Source organism: Rhinichthys klamathensis, unplaced genomic scaffold (genome assembly GCF_029890125.1).
Source record: "Rhinichthys klamathensis goyatoka isolate OS25496 unplaced genomic scaffold, OSU_Roscu_1.1 h1tg001022l_1, whole genome shotgun sequence".
NCBI classification, from domain to species: Eukaryota; Metazoa; Chordata; class Actinopteri; order Cypriniformes; family Leuciscidae; genus Rhinichthys; species Rhinichthys klamathensis.
Genome location: NW_026607310.1, coordinates 188234 through 201745, shown reverse-complemented (window position 1 = coordinate 201745; position 13512 = coordinate 188234). Strand labels below are relative to the sequence as shown.

At 43.9% G+C, this 13512-nt stretch overlaps 1 protein-coding gene across 1 annotated transcript in view; it reads right to left on the bottom strand.

The window, feature by feature from the left end:
- Window positions 1–467: 467 nt before the first annotated feature.
- Window positions 468–13512, bottom strand: part of LOC130079376 (E3 ubiquitin/ISG15 ligase TRIM25-like) — a 57971-nt gene continuing 44926 nt past the window's right edge. Inside the window, exon 5 of the mRNA XM_056244621.1 lies at window positions 468–588. Coding sequence (XP_056100596.1) covers window positions 562–588 — 27 coding nt within the window. The 3' untranslated portion in view covers window positions 468–561. The remainder of the gene's footprint in view (window positions 589–13512) is intronic.

Below are 13512 nucleotides of genomic sequence, written 5' to 3'. Positions count from 1 at the left end.
CCCCCAATCAATGTAGGTTTCGGCTCTGGGTCTCTCTAGAATCTATTCTGATTCCTCAACACAGTTTCACTGATGATCCATAATAAAAAAAAAACGGTTTCGAACCAATCCTAAACCCCGGATAGAGCGGCTGAGTGAATGTGGTCTGGACTGTGTGTATGAGGATCATTGTGTAAGAGACGCTGTAGAAGGACAGAGTTCCTGCACTGTGATCCAAATACACTCCTAATCTACGACTGATGGGCTCTACAGTGAGTTCAGTCTTTATGTTATTGTGTCTGAATGAGCAACTAAATTGAGAGCAGTACAAACCCCAGGACTGATCATTATTTCCAAACACACACTCTTTACCCTTCCTGCTGATGCTCTTATATGACACTGATATACACACAGTATCCCTCCACTCAATCTCCCAGTAACAGCGTCCACACACACTCTCTTGACACAACACCTGAGACCACTGATCAAATCTGTCTGGATGATCAGGATACGGCTGATCTGTGTCAGTGAGTTCAATCTCTCTGTTATTCTCAGACAGACGGAGGCGTTTATTCACTGTGTTCAGATCCAGAGTGAACTGATGAGAATCTGATGGAGATAAAACATCAGAATCAGGAATTATGAATCTGTATGGTCTATTAATGTACACAGTAAAATAGATTTTTGCTGCTTGTTAAATTTACTTAATTAAAATGAGTTAAACCACACAATTACTGAAAAATTGTCTTAATTGTATTGTGTGAAATCCACTTAAATATGTAAAACTAAAGTTTACGTAATCCATTTGTTTTGGGACTACCTGAATAATTTGTGTTGCACTAACTTAAACGTATCCTTGGTAAAGATCTGGATCAGGAGAGTAAATGTTGAAATTAAGTGTAATTTTAAGTGTTTTTTTAGGAAAAGGCCAGTTAGTGTTTAATGTTCTGTTGTGTTTGACATGTAAAAGAGTTTCTGTTATGTTAGTTTTTGTTCAGAAGAGTGTTTGTGTTCAGGCTATGGAAGGCAACATCACAAACATCAAGTGAGTTGCTTCACTCAATGAGCAAAAACTGGACTCATGACAATACTAAGGGGCCGTTTTAAAATAGAAACAGAAAACTTTTTTATGCGTTTTGGAAGATCATTTACACAACAACAGCATTTTTGAACCCAGAAATGCAAGCTTTTGAAAACGATACTCGGTTACTTAACGTAGCCTCGGTTCTCTCTAGAGAGGGAACGAGTATTGCGTAAGTTTAGCTTATGCGCGTATGCGTATATGCGTAGATTATTCAACCTAATTAACCTTGCACAACAAAATCACACTAAAACTATAATTGTATCACTTGATGCCGAAAAAGCATTTGACAAAGTTAACTGGACATTTCTTTTTAACACTCTACATAGATTCGGCTTTGGAGAGTCATTCATCCACTGGATTAAAATACTATATACTTCACCTAGGGCCACAATAACAACAAATGGGATCACATCACAAAATTTCACACTTCACAGAGGGACCAGACAAGGATGCCCACTTTCTCCTTCTTTATTTGCCCTGTTTATAGAACCACTTGCAGCAGCAATACGACAAAATGATAATATCAAAGGAATACAAAACGTCAATACACAACATAAGATCTGTCTTTATGCAGATGATCTATTGTTATGTTTACAAAACCCTTATAAGTCATTGAAAGAAACCTTTAAAATTATTAATATTTTTTCAAAACTTTCTGATTATACAATAAACTGGAATAAATCAACAATATTACCCCTTTCTGAGGGCGCCTGGGATTCCACAGCTCATGATTCTTCTCTTCCACTCCACATTGGCAACATTACATACTTGGGTATTAACATTTCCTCCAGACTGTCAGAGTTGTTTAATCTTAACTATACCCCACTTTTAAAAAAAATTGGAGATGACTTAAAACGCTGGACTAACCTACCACTATCACTTATCGGTCGCATTGCTACAGTTAAAATGAAAACTTTACCACAAGTCAACTATCTGTTCTCAATGCTTCCAACAACACCCACTAATAAATGGTTCAAATCACTGGATTCATTAACCTCTCACTTCTATTGGAAAAATAAAACACCTAAAATATCACTGGAAAAATTACAAAAGACAAAATCACACGGCGGCCTAGAATCTCCAAATTTTCAATATTACTTTTTAGCAAACCAGCTACAATATTTATATAAATGGATTCATAAAAATAATCATAATAATTCATGGATGGAATTAGAACAAAACCATTGCAAAGATACTTCAATTTCAGACCTTGCCTTTCTACCAAAATCAATTAAGAAAATGCTCTATTTTAATAATATTACAATTGCATCAACACTGACAGCCTGGTGGCAAGTAAACAAAATGAATAATTCACCATTAACATCATGTAGATACACCCCCATTTGGTTCAACCCTGATTTTCAATTATGCAATAAACCGATCAATTTTCCATCTTGGAAACAAAAAGGAATCACTCATCTCCATCACTTATTTGAAAACAACCAATTCGTATCATTTAAAATACTAGTCCAGAGGTACGGTCTTGGGGGAGAACAGTTTCTACAATATCAACAAATTAAATCCATAGTTAAAACCAAGATCAACATAATTAATAACCCACTTCATCCCTCTCAGTTAATGGAAGATATAATGAAAATCACTAATACCAACAAACTAATATCCAAACTACATAAACTTATATTAAATAATGATACTGCAATTATAATACCCATGAATAAATGGGAAAAAGATTTAGCCTTCTCCCCCAACACCGACCTCTGGAAGGAAATCTGTAGCAACACATTTTCAATGACTAATAACACTAACCTCCAGCTCATACAGTTCAAGATCATTCACAGGATTCACATCACCGAAAGAAAGATGTTTGTAATGGGCCTGAGGGACACAGACATTTGTTCACAATGCACACTGGGGAGCACAGATGACTATTTTCATGCCCTATGGACCTGTCAATCAGTTCATTCATTTTGGATATCAGTGACCACAAAACTCTCCGTTATCATGGGTTGTGGAATCCCTCCATCCCCGTCACTCTGTTTACTTAATAACTGCATGGAAGTTGTTAATCTCCCAATCAAATACAAAAACCCCCTCCTCATCTCTCTAACTATCGCCAAGAAAGTAATTTTGCAAAACTGGAAGTCCAAGAACTGTATACATATCAATCACTGGACAAATCTTCTAATAGAGTACATCACATTAGAAAAAATAACATACACTAACAAGAATATTATATCTACATTTCTTGATATCTGGAAACCATTCCTAACTTATCTTCATATAAATCAATAACCTGGAACCGGACCAACGCATTCTCCAAACTACACGTTTATAGACAAATAATGAATAATCTCTGAGTATTACTGTACAAGTACTATAATTATTCAGTATAGATGTCCTTTATATATATATATATATAATATATATATGTAGGTACATGTATCTATTTGTATGTATGTATGTGTATGTATATTTGTATATATGTGTAGATGTATGCATGCGTGTGTATATGTATGTGTGTGTGTATGTATGTATACCTGTATATGTTCGATAAGTTGTACTTTTATTTTATTTCTGCATACTATTGCTATTTTTATTTTTATTAAAGATGGTGGTAGTAGGGATGATGATATTGACATTATTATTATTATTATTATAGAATGATTAGTCTTCCCTTCCTCCCTCGTTCTATATAAATGACAATTCAGAAAATATTACGTATAAATATGTATAAAATTGTGTTCAAAACATAAATGGTCTGGGTCGGGCGTCTGTTCTAGGTGCTGGTGGTGGGTACAACTGGCATATCCTGTTGGCATAATCATTACAGACTTAGTGATTGGACTGACTGGCCCCTCCCTTTCACTGCCTCTGGCCAGATCCCTCCCTCATGTTAAAGAATAATATTGATTTGATACCTGGGTTGGATGTGGTGTCTCTGGCTGGGGAGCTAACCAGTGCACACCTTGCTCAAAGCCATGAAAAAAAAAAAGAAAAAGAAAAAAAAGGGGGCAAGAGGGCCAACCACCCATAACATTTGGTTATGTCAGGTCACAAACAAACTAAGGGAGCTTGGTTTGGAGGTGCCTGTTATGGTGCCCCGGCGCACTTTTTAGAGGAAACCTCAATGGAGCCTTAAAACATAACTACGGGGGTTGGGTGTCGCTGGCGGCGGTGAGGGGGAATCGGATTATTGAATAGAGGAGAGGTGTCGGTGTTTGTGTGGGTAGGGGGGTGGGGATGTCTGTTGGTTGTGCTCACTGGCAGCTGTGGATCAGCCCCCTGACCTAGAGTTTAGAGCAGGTACGGTGACATCTTTTTGACTGACCTAAATGTATTGTTATTAGTACTATTGTTACTATTATTATAGATTTCTAGAGTTAATGCTCCTATTATTGTCATGAATTATCATTATAAATATTATCATTGATACTATCACCACTAATATTAATATATTGCTGTTGTTGTTGTGATTGTTGGGATAATTAATACTTCACTAAAACTATACTGATACCACCGGACTGTCCCTATCCATACTTGCATCACAGAAAGGATCTCATGTCCCTACATACACCACTTTATCGATGACTGTACTGGGCTGTTTTGTATTTTGTTGTTTTTGTTTTGTTTTTGTGCTTTTTCTCTCTTATGTATTGTATATGTGTCTCACTACCTTGTATGTATTATTCCTTTGTTAATTTGCAATAAAAAAAAAAAAAAAAAAAAAAAAAAAAAAAAAAGTTTAGCTTACGCTACGGGAAAGATTAATCTTCTCGAGATATTGAAGCCAAAAAATTATCCTTAATTTTGTGTTCATTGTCAACGCAGTGCAGCAGCTAGCAGACCTAGAGCAGGCCATATCGCGTGCTCATTGGCTGCCCTGCGGGCAACTGCTGCAGCCTACCAGTGAGCGCCCCGCGTGACGTCACGCCCAATGAAGGGCGCTCGCGCCTTCATAGCGTCACAGCCCGCCAGAATGGGCATGGCTTAGCGTATAAAAATAGGAGCTGTAGGCTGACATCCCTGGTTTTTCGTCGACTGAAGCGAAGTCGCTCGTGGCGCGAGCACGGCCGGTTACGCAATACTCGTTCCATCTCTAGAGAGAACCGAGGTTACGTTAAGTAACCGAGTATCGTTCTCTTACGAGAGGTTCTCTCGTATTGCGTTAGTTTAGCTTACGCTACGGGAACACTTTGTCAACGCCGTGCGCGCCAACCATCCACCATGAGTCCCTGAACTTTCAGGGGAACCCAATAAATGGAAGAAATAAGGTGGCCATCACTTGTACCTAAGCACTCATAGGGAATACAGAGCAGCGCGCTGGTCTGTATAGGCACATGGCACATACCCTACTGGTGCAGCTCAACCAGGAGAGCTGAGTCACGTGAGAGCGATCTCAGCAGGAAGATCTGGGCAGAATACACATCTCCTTTAAACTGACAAAAGTTTAGCCTGCAAGGCAGGAACTTCTAGGTTATAAAACCTGACAAAGGTAGACGGGGAGCTCCAGCCCGCCGCTACACATATGTCATGGATAGAAATCCCACTGGACCACGCCCACGATGAGGCAACGCCCCTTGTGGAATGAGCCCTGATGCCCAGAGGGCATTGCAGACCTGTTGACACATATGCAGTTGCTATAGCGTCCACTATCCATCTGGACAGGCTTTGTTTCGAGGTGGCAAGACCCTTGGTGCGCCCACCAAACGAAACAAAAAGCTGTTCTGAACGCCTGAAGGAGGCAGAGCGCGTAATGTAACACCTCAGCGCCCTGACAGGGTAGAGGGGATTCACATCACTTTCGCAGTCAGATGCTGGCAGAGCTGACAGTGAAATAACTTGCACTCTGAATGGAGTGCCCATCACTTTAGGAACATAGCCATGTCTAGGTCTGAGGATGACTTTAGAGTCATTCGGCCCGAACTCAAGACACGACGCGCTGACAGACAGCGCGTGCAGGTCCCCCACACGTTTTACTGACGACAGTGCAGTCAGAAAGACGGTTTTTAGTGATAGATATTTCAACCCCACGGAGTCTAGTGACTCAAATGGAAAAGCTTTCAGGGCCTCGAGGACCAATGTAAGATCCCACAAAGGAACCGACGGGGGGCACGGCGGGTTCATCCTTCTAGCTCCTCTAAGGAAGCGGATGACCAACTCATGTCTTCCAAGTGACTGGCCGTGCGTCGATTCTCCGAACGCTGCCACGGCCGCCACATATACTTTGAGCGTGGATGGGGACCTCCCCTTATCCAAAAACTCTTGTAGGAAAGTGAGCAGATGCGCCACCCTGCATGTCCTCTGTCGGTGCACCATCTGGAGAACACAGACCATTTAGACGCGTAGAGCCTTCTCGTGGAAGGAGCTCTAGACTGCTTGATCGTGTTCATCACTCCTTCTGGCAGGGTAACGAGTACCCATTGATCAACCATGCGTGCAGAGACCAGCGCTCTGGATGGGGATGCCAGATCGCACCGCGAGCCTGAGAGAGGAGATCTGCCCTCACCGGAATCGGCCACGGAGCTGTATGTGACAGCCGTGCTGTTCCGGGAACCAAATCTGATTCTCCCAACGCGGGGCTATGAGGAGCACAGAGTGGCGCGTTTCCCTGATTCTCTTGATCACCTGTGGTAACAGAGAGACCGGAGGGAAAGCATATAGTGGGAGGCTGGGCCAAACCTGGGCCAGCGCTTCCTCGTCCTTTGAAAAGAACATCGGATATTGAGCGTTGTCACTTGATGCAAATAGGTCGACTTCCGCTCTGCCGAATAGGCGCCACAGTTTCTGGAACGTTTGGGGGTGCAGGGACCATTCCCCTGGGGGAACGTTGTCCCTGGATAGTTTGTCTGGGCCGTCGTTTAGATGGCCAGGCACATGCGCCGCCCTCAGCAAGCGCAGGTGCATCTGGGACCAAATAAGGAGGCGTTCCGTCAGACTGCAGAGATTTCTGGATCTGACACCGCCCTGACGGTTTACATAGGATACCACAGACATGTTGTCCGAGCGGACAAGAACATGTTGGCCCTGTATGAACGGGAGGAAGCACTTCAGGGCGTTCTCGACCGCTATCATTTCCAGACAGTTTATGTGAAAACACTTCTCTTGGTCCGACCACTGGCCAAGTCATTTCTGTCGAAATGACTTTCCGATAAGAGATGGTTCCCATCATTACTCCCTTCTGGTACTAGCCGGCTACTAACCAAGGCTGCAGAGCCGCTATGCAGGTCTGAGTCGCTCTGATTTTCTGGCCGCCAGAAACCCAAGCTCAGCGAGACGCGCGAGCATTCAACCAGCGTTGGAGCGGGCGCATGCGCAGTAGGCCCAGCTGAAGCACCGCTGCAGCTGATACCATACAGCCTAGCATCCTTTGAAACGTTTTCAAAGGGAGAAAGCTGCCCTTCTGGAAAGATGCGGCTAGGTTGCGAACACGGCGCACGCGCGCGCGCTGTGTCGATAAACGAGCCGTCATGGCCACAGAATCCAGTTCTATTCCTAAAAAGGAAATTGACTGGCTGGGCAGTAATGAGCTCTTGGTCCAGTTGACCGTGAGACCCAAGCGTTCCAGGTGACTGAGAAGCACTGTTATGTGAGAAAGCAGTTCTGTCTCTGACTGTGCCAATATCAGCCAATCGTCCAGATAGTTCATTATTTGCAGCCCCTGACTCCTCAGGGGGGCGAGCACCGCGTCCATGCACTTCATAAATGTACGGGGTGCTAGAGACAGGCCGAACGGCAGGACGGTGTATTGATAAACCTGACCGTCGAAGGCGAATCTCAAGAATGGCCTGTGACGGGGTATTATCTGAATCTGAAAATAGGCATCTTTCAGATCGAGAGAGATAAACCAGTCCCTCGGGCGAACGTGCGCGAGGATTTTCCTGGTCGTAAGCATTTTTGAACGGCCTTTTCAAAAGCACTTTGTTCAAATGTCTCAGATCTAAGATGGGCCTGAGGGCTCCGTCCTTCTTGGGCACGAGAAAAATATTGGCTGTAATAGCCTGACTCGCTCAGAGAAGGCGGTACCAGCTCTATAGCACCTTTGCACAGTAGCTTCGCTATTTCTGCGCGGAGTAGATGTGCCACTTCTGCATTCACTGTCGTCGCGGTCTGCGCTCAAAAACGCGGGGGACGCAGTGTTTTATAGTGACTCTTAGATGTGCGGGCGGCGCTCGGGGAGAGGTATGTGTTAGAAAGCGTGAACGCTCATGGGCGGCACGGGACTTACATTCATAACCTGACTGATATGAGTCTTTAATGGCCGTGTGAGCGTTGCCAGTAAGCGTGCGCGCTCGTGAGCGGGCACGTGACTTACATTCACAGCCCGACCAGTTATGAGCACTCAAATATGGCGGCTCGCTGACAGTGACAGCTGGCTGTTTTACATGTGACGTCCCAGGTTTATGAAAACTTGTAATGTGCGAGCAGCGCCGGAGGCGATGTGTCTGTCAGTAAGCTTGAGCGCTCGTGAGCGGGCACGTAACTGGGCACGTAACTTACATTCTTAAAGGAGAACTCCGGCGCAAAATGAACCTTTGGTCTAATTACACATTGTTACCTAGTCAACCGTTATCTGAGATTTGTTTTCATGATTATCGAATGTAAATAGTTTTATCTCTACAAACAGTTTAGCCTATAAAGCTAGTATAACGCTAGTATATTGGGCATAGATCAATGACAAATAAAAATCGCTTGTTAATACCACTAACAAGGCTCAAAATAGCCCCACACTAACACGGTAGCATAATGAGGGTCCCTACCTTCAAACCGAAGCATTGAGAACTTTGTCAGTGTCCAGACAGTTTAATAAGAAGATATTTTAAACATACAGTCAACTTTGCGTATACAGGCAGAAGCCATCTTTGAAATACAGCCTTTACCAGTCGATCTACGAACGGCGATCCAAGCCTGCTGTTCGCGCTCACCTTATCACAACTTATAGCTCGTTCGCATTCTCACCAGCGCACTTGGATCGGCGTTCGTAGATCGACTGGTAAAGGCTGTATTTCAAAGATGGCTTCTGCCTGTATACGCGAAGTTGACTGTATGTTTAAAATATCTTCTTATTAAACTGTCTGGACACTGACAAAGTTCTCAATGCTTCGGTTTGAAGGTAGGGACCCTCATTATGCTACCGTGTTAGTGTGGGGCTATTTTGAGCCTTGTTAGTGGTATTAACAAGTGATTTTTATTTGTCATTGATCTATGCCCAATATACTAGCGTTATACTAGCTTTATAGGCTAAACTGTTTGTAGAGATAAAACTATTTACATTCGATAATCATGAAAACAAATCTCAGATAACGGTTGACTAGGTAACAATGTGTAATTAGACCAAAGGTTCATTTTGCGCCGGAGTTCTCCTTTAACCTGACATGTATGAGGCTGTTCTGGCCGTGTGACAGAGCGGGCAGAAAATAGGCGTGAGCACAGTTGTGGGCACGTTTCCTACATCTAGCACTCGAGCGGCATTTGCCAGCTTTATGAGAGGGGGCTCTGTGGGAGACACGGGGGGTATCGTGCTTGTGTGTAAGGGTGAACACCGAGATGTGGGCACCTTTTCTACACTCAAGACACCAACGGCGTGAGCCGGATAACCTGACATTATACTCACTTGAGATTTCTCTGGGTTGCCACGAGAACGGCGGATGTGTGCAGGCGAGCGGGTTGCATTACCGGCTCGTTGGCTGCCAAATACACCGCTGCAGTAGGCTTATCTAAGGGGACTGACAGGGCGAGACATTTCGACGGCGGCGCGCAAGCCCGTCCAGGTCATGCAGAGAGCTCCAGAGGGCTCTGCATGACGCGAGGGCGGGGTAGCTCTCTTGTAACGTAAAGAGAGGTAGCCGCGTGCTCGTTGGTCGAGCAGAACTGTATAAAAATGTCTGCTCTTACCACGCATCCAGTACGTCACGTATGTTGATGCCCGTCCGGGTCATGCAGAGAGCTCGAGAGGGCTCTGTATGACGCGAGGGCGGGGTAGCTCTCTTGTAACGTAAAGAGAGCTAGTCGCGTGCTCGTTGGTCGAGCAGAACTGGGAACAGTGTTTGTATGAGGGCGCGCGCACAAGTAGTGGGCACGGGACCTACATGTGACACAGATGATGCCCGTCCGGGTCATGCAGAGGGCTCGAGAGGGCTCTGCATGATGCGAGGGCGGGGTAGCTCTCTTGTAACTTAAAGAGAGCTAGCCGCGTGCTCGTTGGTCGAGCAGAACTGTATAAAAATCTCTGCTCTTACCACGCATCCAGTACGTCGCGTATGTTGATGTCCTTCCCGGTCATGCAGAGAGCTCGAGAGGGCTCTGCATGACGCGTGAAACGGGGGCGCGAGGGCGGGGAAACTCTTGTAACGTAAAGGGAGCTAGCCGCGCGGCGCTGTGGTTAAAGACTTTGATTCGAGCCCGCAGGGTCGACATCGGAAGTTCCTCGCAGTGCTCGCATCCTCCATCGAGAGGGCGAGGCTGCGTGTTCCTGGCCCAGGCAGAGAGCGCAGATGGGCGGTCTCCAACGCTGAGCGGCTCTGCACGAGCCATAGGAAGTGCGAGACATCTTGAAAAAGACGTCTCGCTGCTCTTTTAGGAAGTGTAGAACACAGAATACAGAGATAAAAAGGATATGTCGCTGGATAGCGTAGCTCTCACGGATGGCTGAAGGTGGCAAAGACGGCCGCCTTCCTCAGCGCTGTCCTAAGCTGGCTGTTTCGCTTGTTCGACGGCGGCGGTGGCTTCTCTCAGATCCAGCGATGCGAAGAGCTCGCTGAAGAGACGAAAATCAGGGATGTCAGCCTACAGCCCCTATTTTTATACGCAAAGCCACGCCCATTCTGGCGGGCTGTGACGCTATGAAGGCGCGGGCGCCCTTCATTGGGCGTCACGTCACGCCGGGCTCACTGGTAGGCTGCAGCAGTTGCCCGCAGGGCAGTCAATGAGCACGCGATATGGCCTGCTCTTGGTCTGCTAGCTGCTGCACTGCGTTGACAATGAATACAAAATTAAGGATAATTTTTTGGCTTCAATATCTCGAGAAGATGAATCTTTCCCGTAGCGTAAGCTAAACTTACGCAATACGAGAGAACCTCTCGTAAGAGAACGATGTAAAAAGTACGTATTACATTTTCAGTCTAATGGCGCGAAGTGTTTATTACAGTGTCTATTAGTGTTTATTTTATACAAAATGACATCGCCAACTACTGGCCTGGCAGCAGAATACAGCGTTTTTAATAGTTTTCGCAGATCTGTGTGAACTAGGGCTGTCACGATGTTAGATTTTTCACACCACGGTTATTGTGGCCAAAATAATTCACGATATCGATATATCGCGATATCTATAGAAACCTTGGGGGGAAAAAATGTCAAGTCAGTCAAATTAATTTTTACTTTGTTTATTTAATTTTTCTTTTTTTGCATTTTTACTTCTTGCGTTCTTATATTTGAATGCACATTTTTGTGAAGTAAGACAAGCATGTGAAGTATATCTGGTTTCAAACTGGAGCGAAACACTGTCTGAATGTTTCCTGAAGAACTGAAAAGCTCTTAAACCTATTGTTGCGCCGGTGCAAGTCATGCAGATTTGAACAAAACAAATCAAGTGCAAATACAAAAATACACAAAGACGAGTAAAGAAAACGGGGCACTTAATAATCACCCTTTATTTGAACATATGAAAACAAAAACCCGCTGTTAACAGGTTAATGTCACATTTCCCATTCCATGACTATTAAAATAATCGCAATTTAGGCTACTCTCTGTAAAATAGCGTAATCCGCAGGGTGATGGACACGGAGATGGGTAAAAAGGTTGGTGGCTACACATTCTGCAGATTGGGCTTAAGGGGGTCGCACACCGGACGAGAAGTGCAGCTCCGCGCCGCGTCGCATGTAGCACACCTGACGCGCACTTTCTCAGTTCATGGCCAGCAATATTGTTATGTTTAAGGACATTATGAAATTAAGATCATGTCTGTGTTATGATTGTACTGTACAATTAAATACAATCGTTGCTAAGTCTGCAGTCTGAACACTTTACCTCAGTCAGAGCGCATCCGTTAACTGAATGATTCGAGAATCTCACCTGAAAATCCGAGCCATTGCTGGGCGTCGCGGACAGACGCCGAATGGTGCCGGTGGTGTGTGTAAACTCCTAGAAAATAATGTGTTCGAATTTTAAAGAATTCTCTGCGCTTCTCGTCCGGTGTGCGACCCCCTTTAAAGTGCTGTTTTCTTTGAAGCCGAAGAACTCCCATACCAGAGTGGCTGCGCGGGCGCGCGCTGCGTCTTCTTCTCATTTGATAGATGTCAGCGGGTGCAATACTACTGCCACCTCAACTGGCGCTGGAGTATACGTGTCATGTTATCATAAAAGTCCTATTCATTTTAAACATCGTGGTTATCGCCAGTACCGGTATATTGCCACACTCTAAATTAACACGATGTCGATATTTCAAGCTTTGAATATCACGATTATCGTCAATACCGGTATATTGCGACACCCCTAGTGTGAACGGGGATCATTTTGACAATGGTGTCTTCTGTACAGAGAAAAACACAAAAGGAAAAACTTTTCCATTTAAGTACATCGTTGTTGTGTAAACATACCCTGAGACCAGTCTCTTCATACTTGCTCATCCCATGTTACACATTGTAAGATACTTTGTAAGTGTACATTGTAAGAAGGTCATGACTTTAGGAACCTTTTCTGAACTAAATTTAGCATATGTAACAGAGTGTAAAAGTGTTAAATAATACATAAATATGAACAGCGCCATCTGTGGGCATACGTGATGACATTTAAAGGGGACATATAATGCTAAATCCACTTTTTTAGCCCGTAAATGCATTTTGTTGTATATTTGGAGTTTTTATAAGTACAGAAAAGTGGAAATTAGTCTCTTCAGGTGCTTTGTTGATATCTTTATATTCTTTTTTGGTCATATTTTGCAACCTGTTAAATTTTTTGATTCTCTATGACGTTTTTTTTTTACAATTACGTCACAGTATTTGCAGCGGAACTGCCAAATAAGGACATTGACTCCCGGCCCAACACTTCGAGCAATCCGCCATTTTTATTTCTCGCTGCGATTTTGTAGTCCAAGCTCAAGGATGCAGAAGTTACGAGAGGGCACGTCTAATGTTCGGTTGTTGGATGTAGTAACTAGAGCCCGACCGATATGGATTTTTGGGGGCCGATGCCGATACCGATATTAGGGAGTAAAAAAAGCCCGATACCGATATATCGGACGATATTATTTATGTGTATATTATAATACAGTAGCAATATTATTTATGTGTATTATAGTACAGTATACCAGTCAAAAGTTTGGACACTTTCCTATTGGTGTGTACAAACTTTTGATGGGTACTTTACACAGTATTTATAAACAGAATAAATATATTTTATAAACACGTTTTGCAATGATCACTCAAATGTGGTAATCAAACACTTGTGTGACACAGATATGTAATGGAGGCAGGGGGAATGATAGAATGAGAATT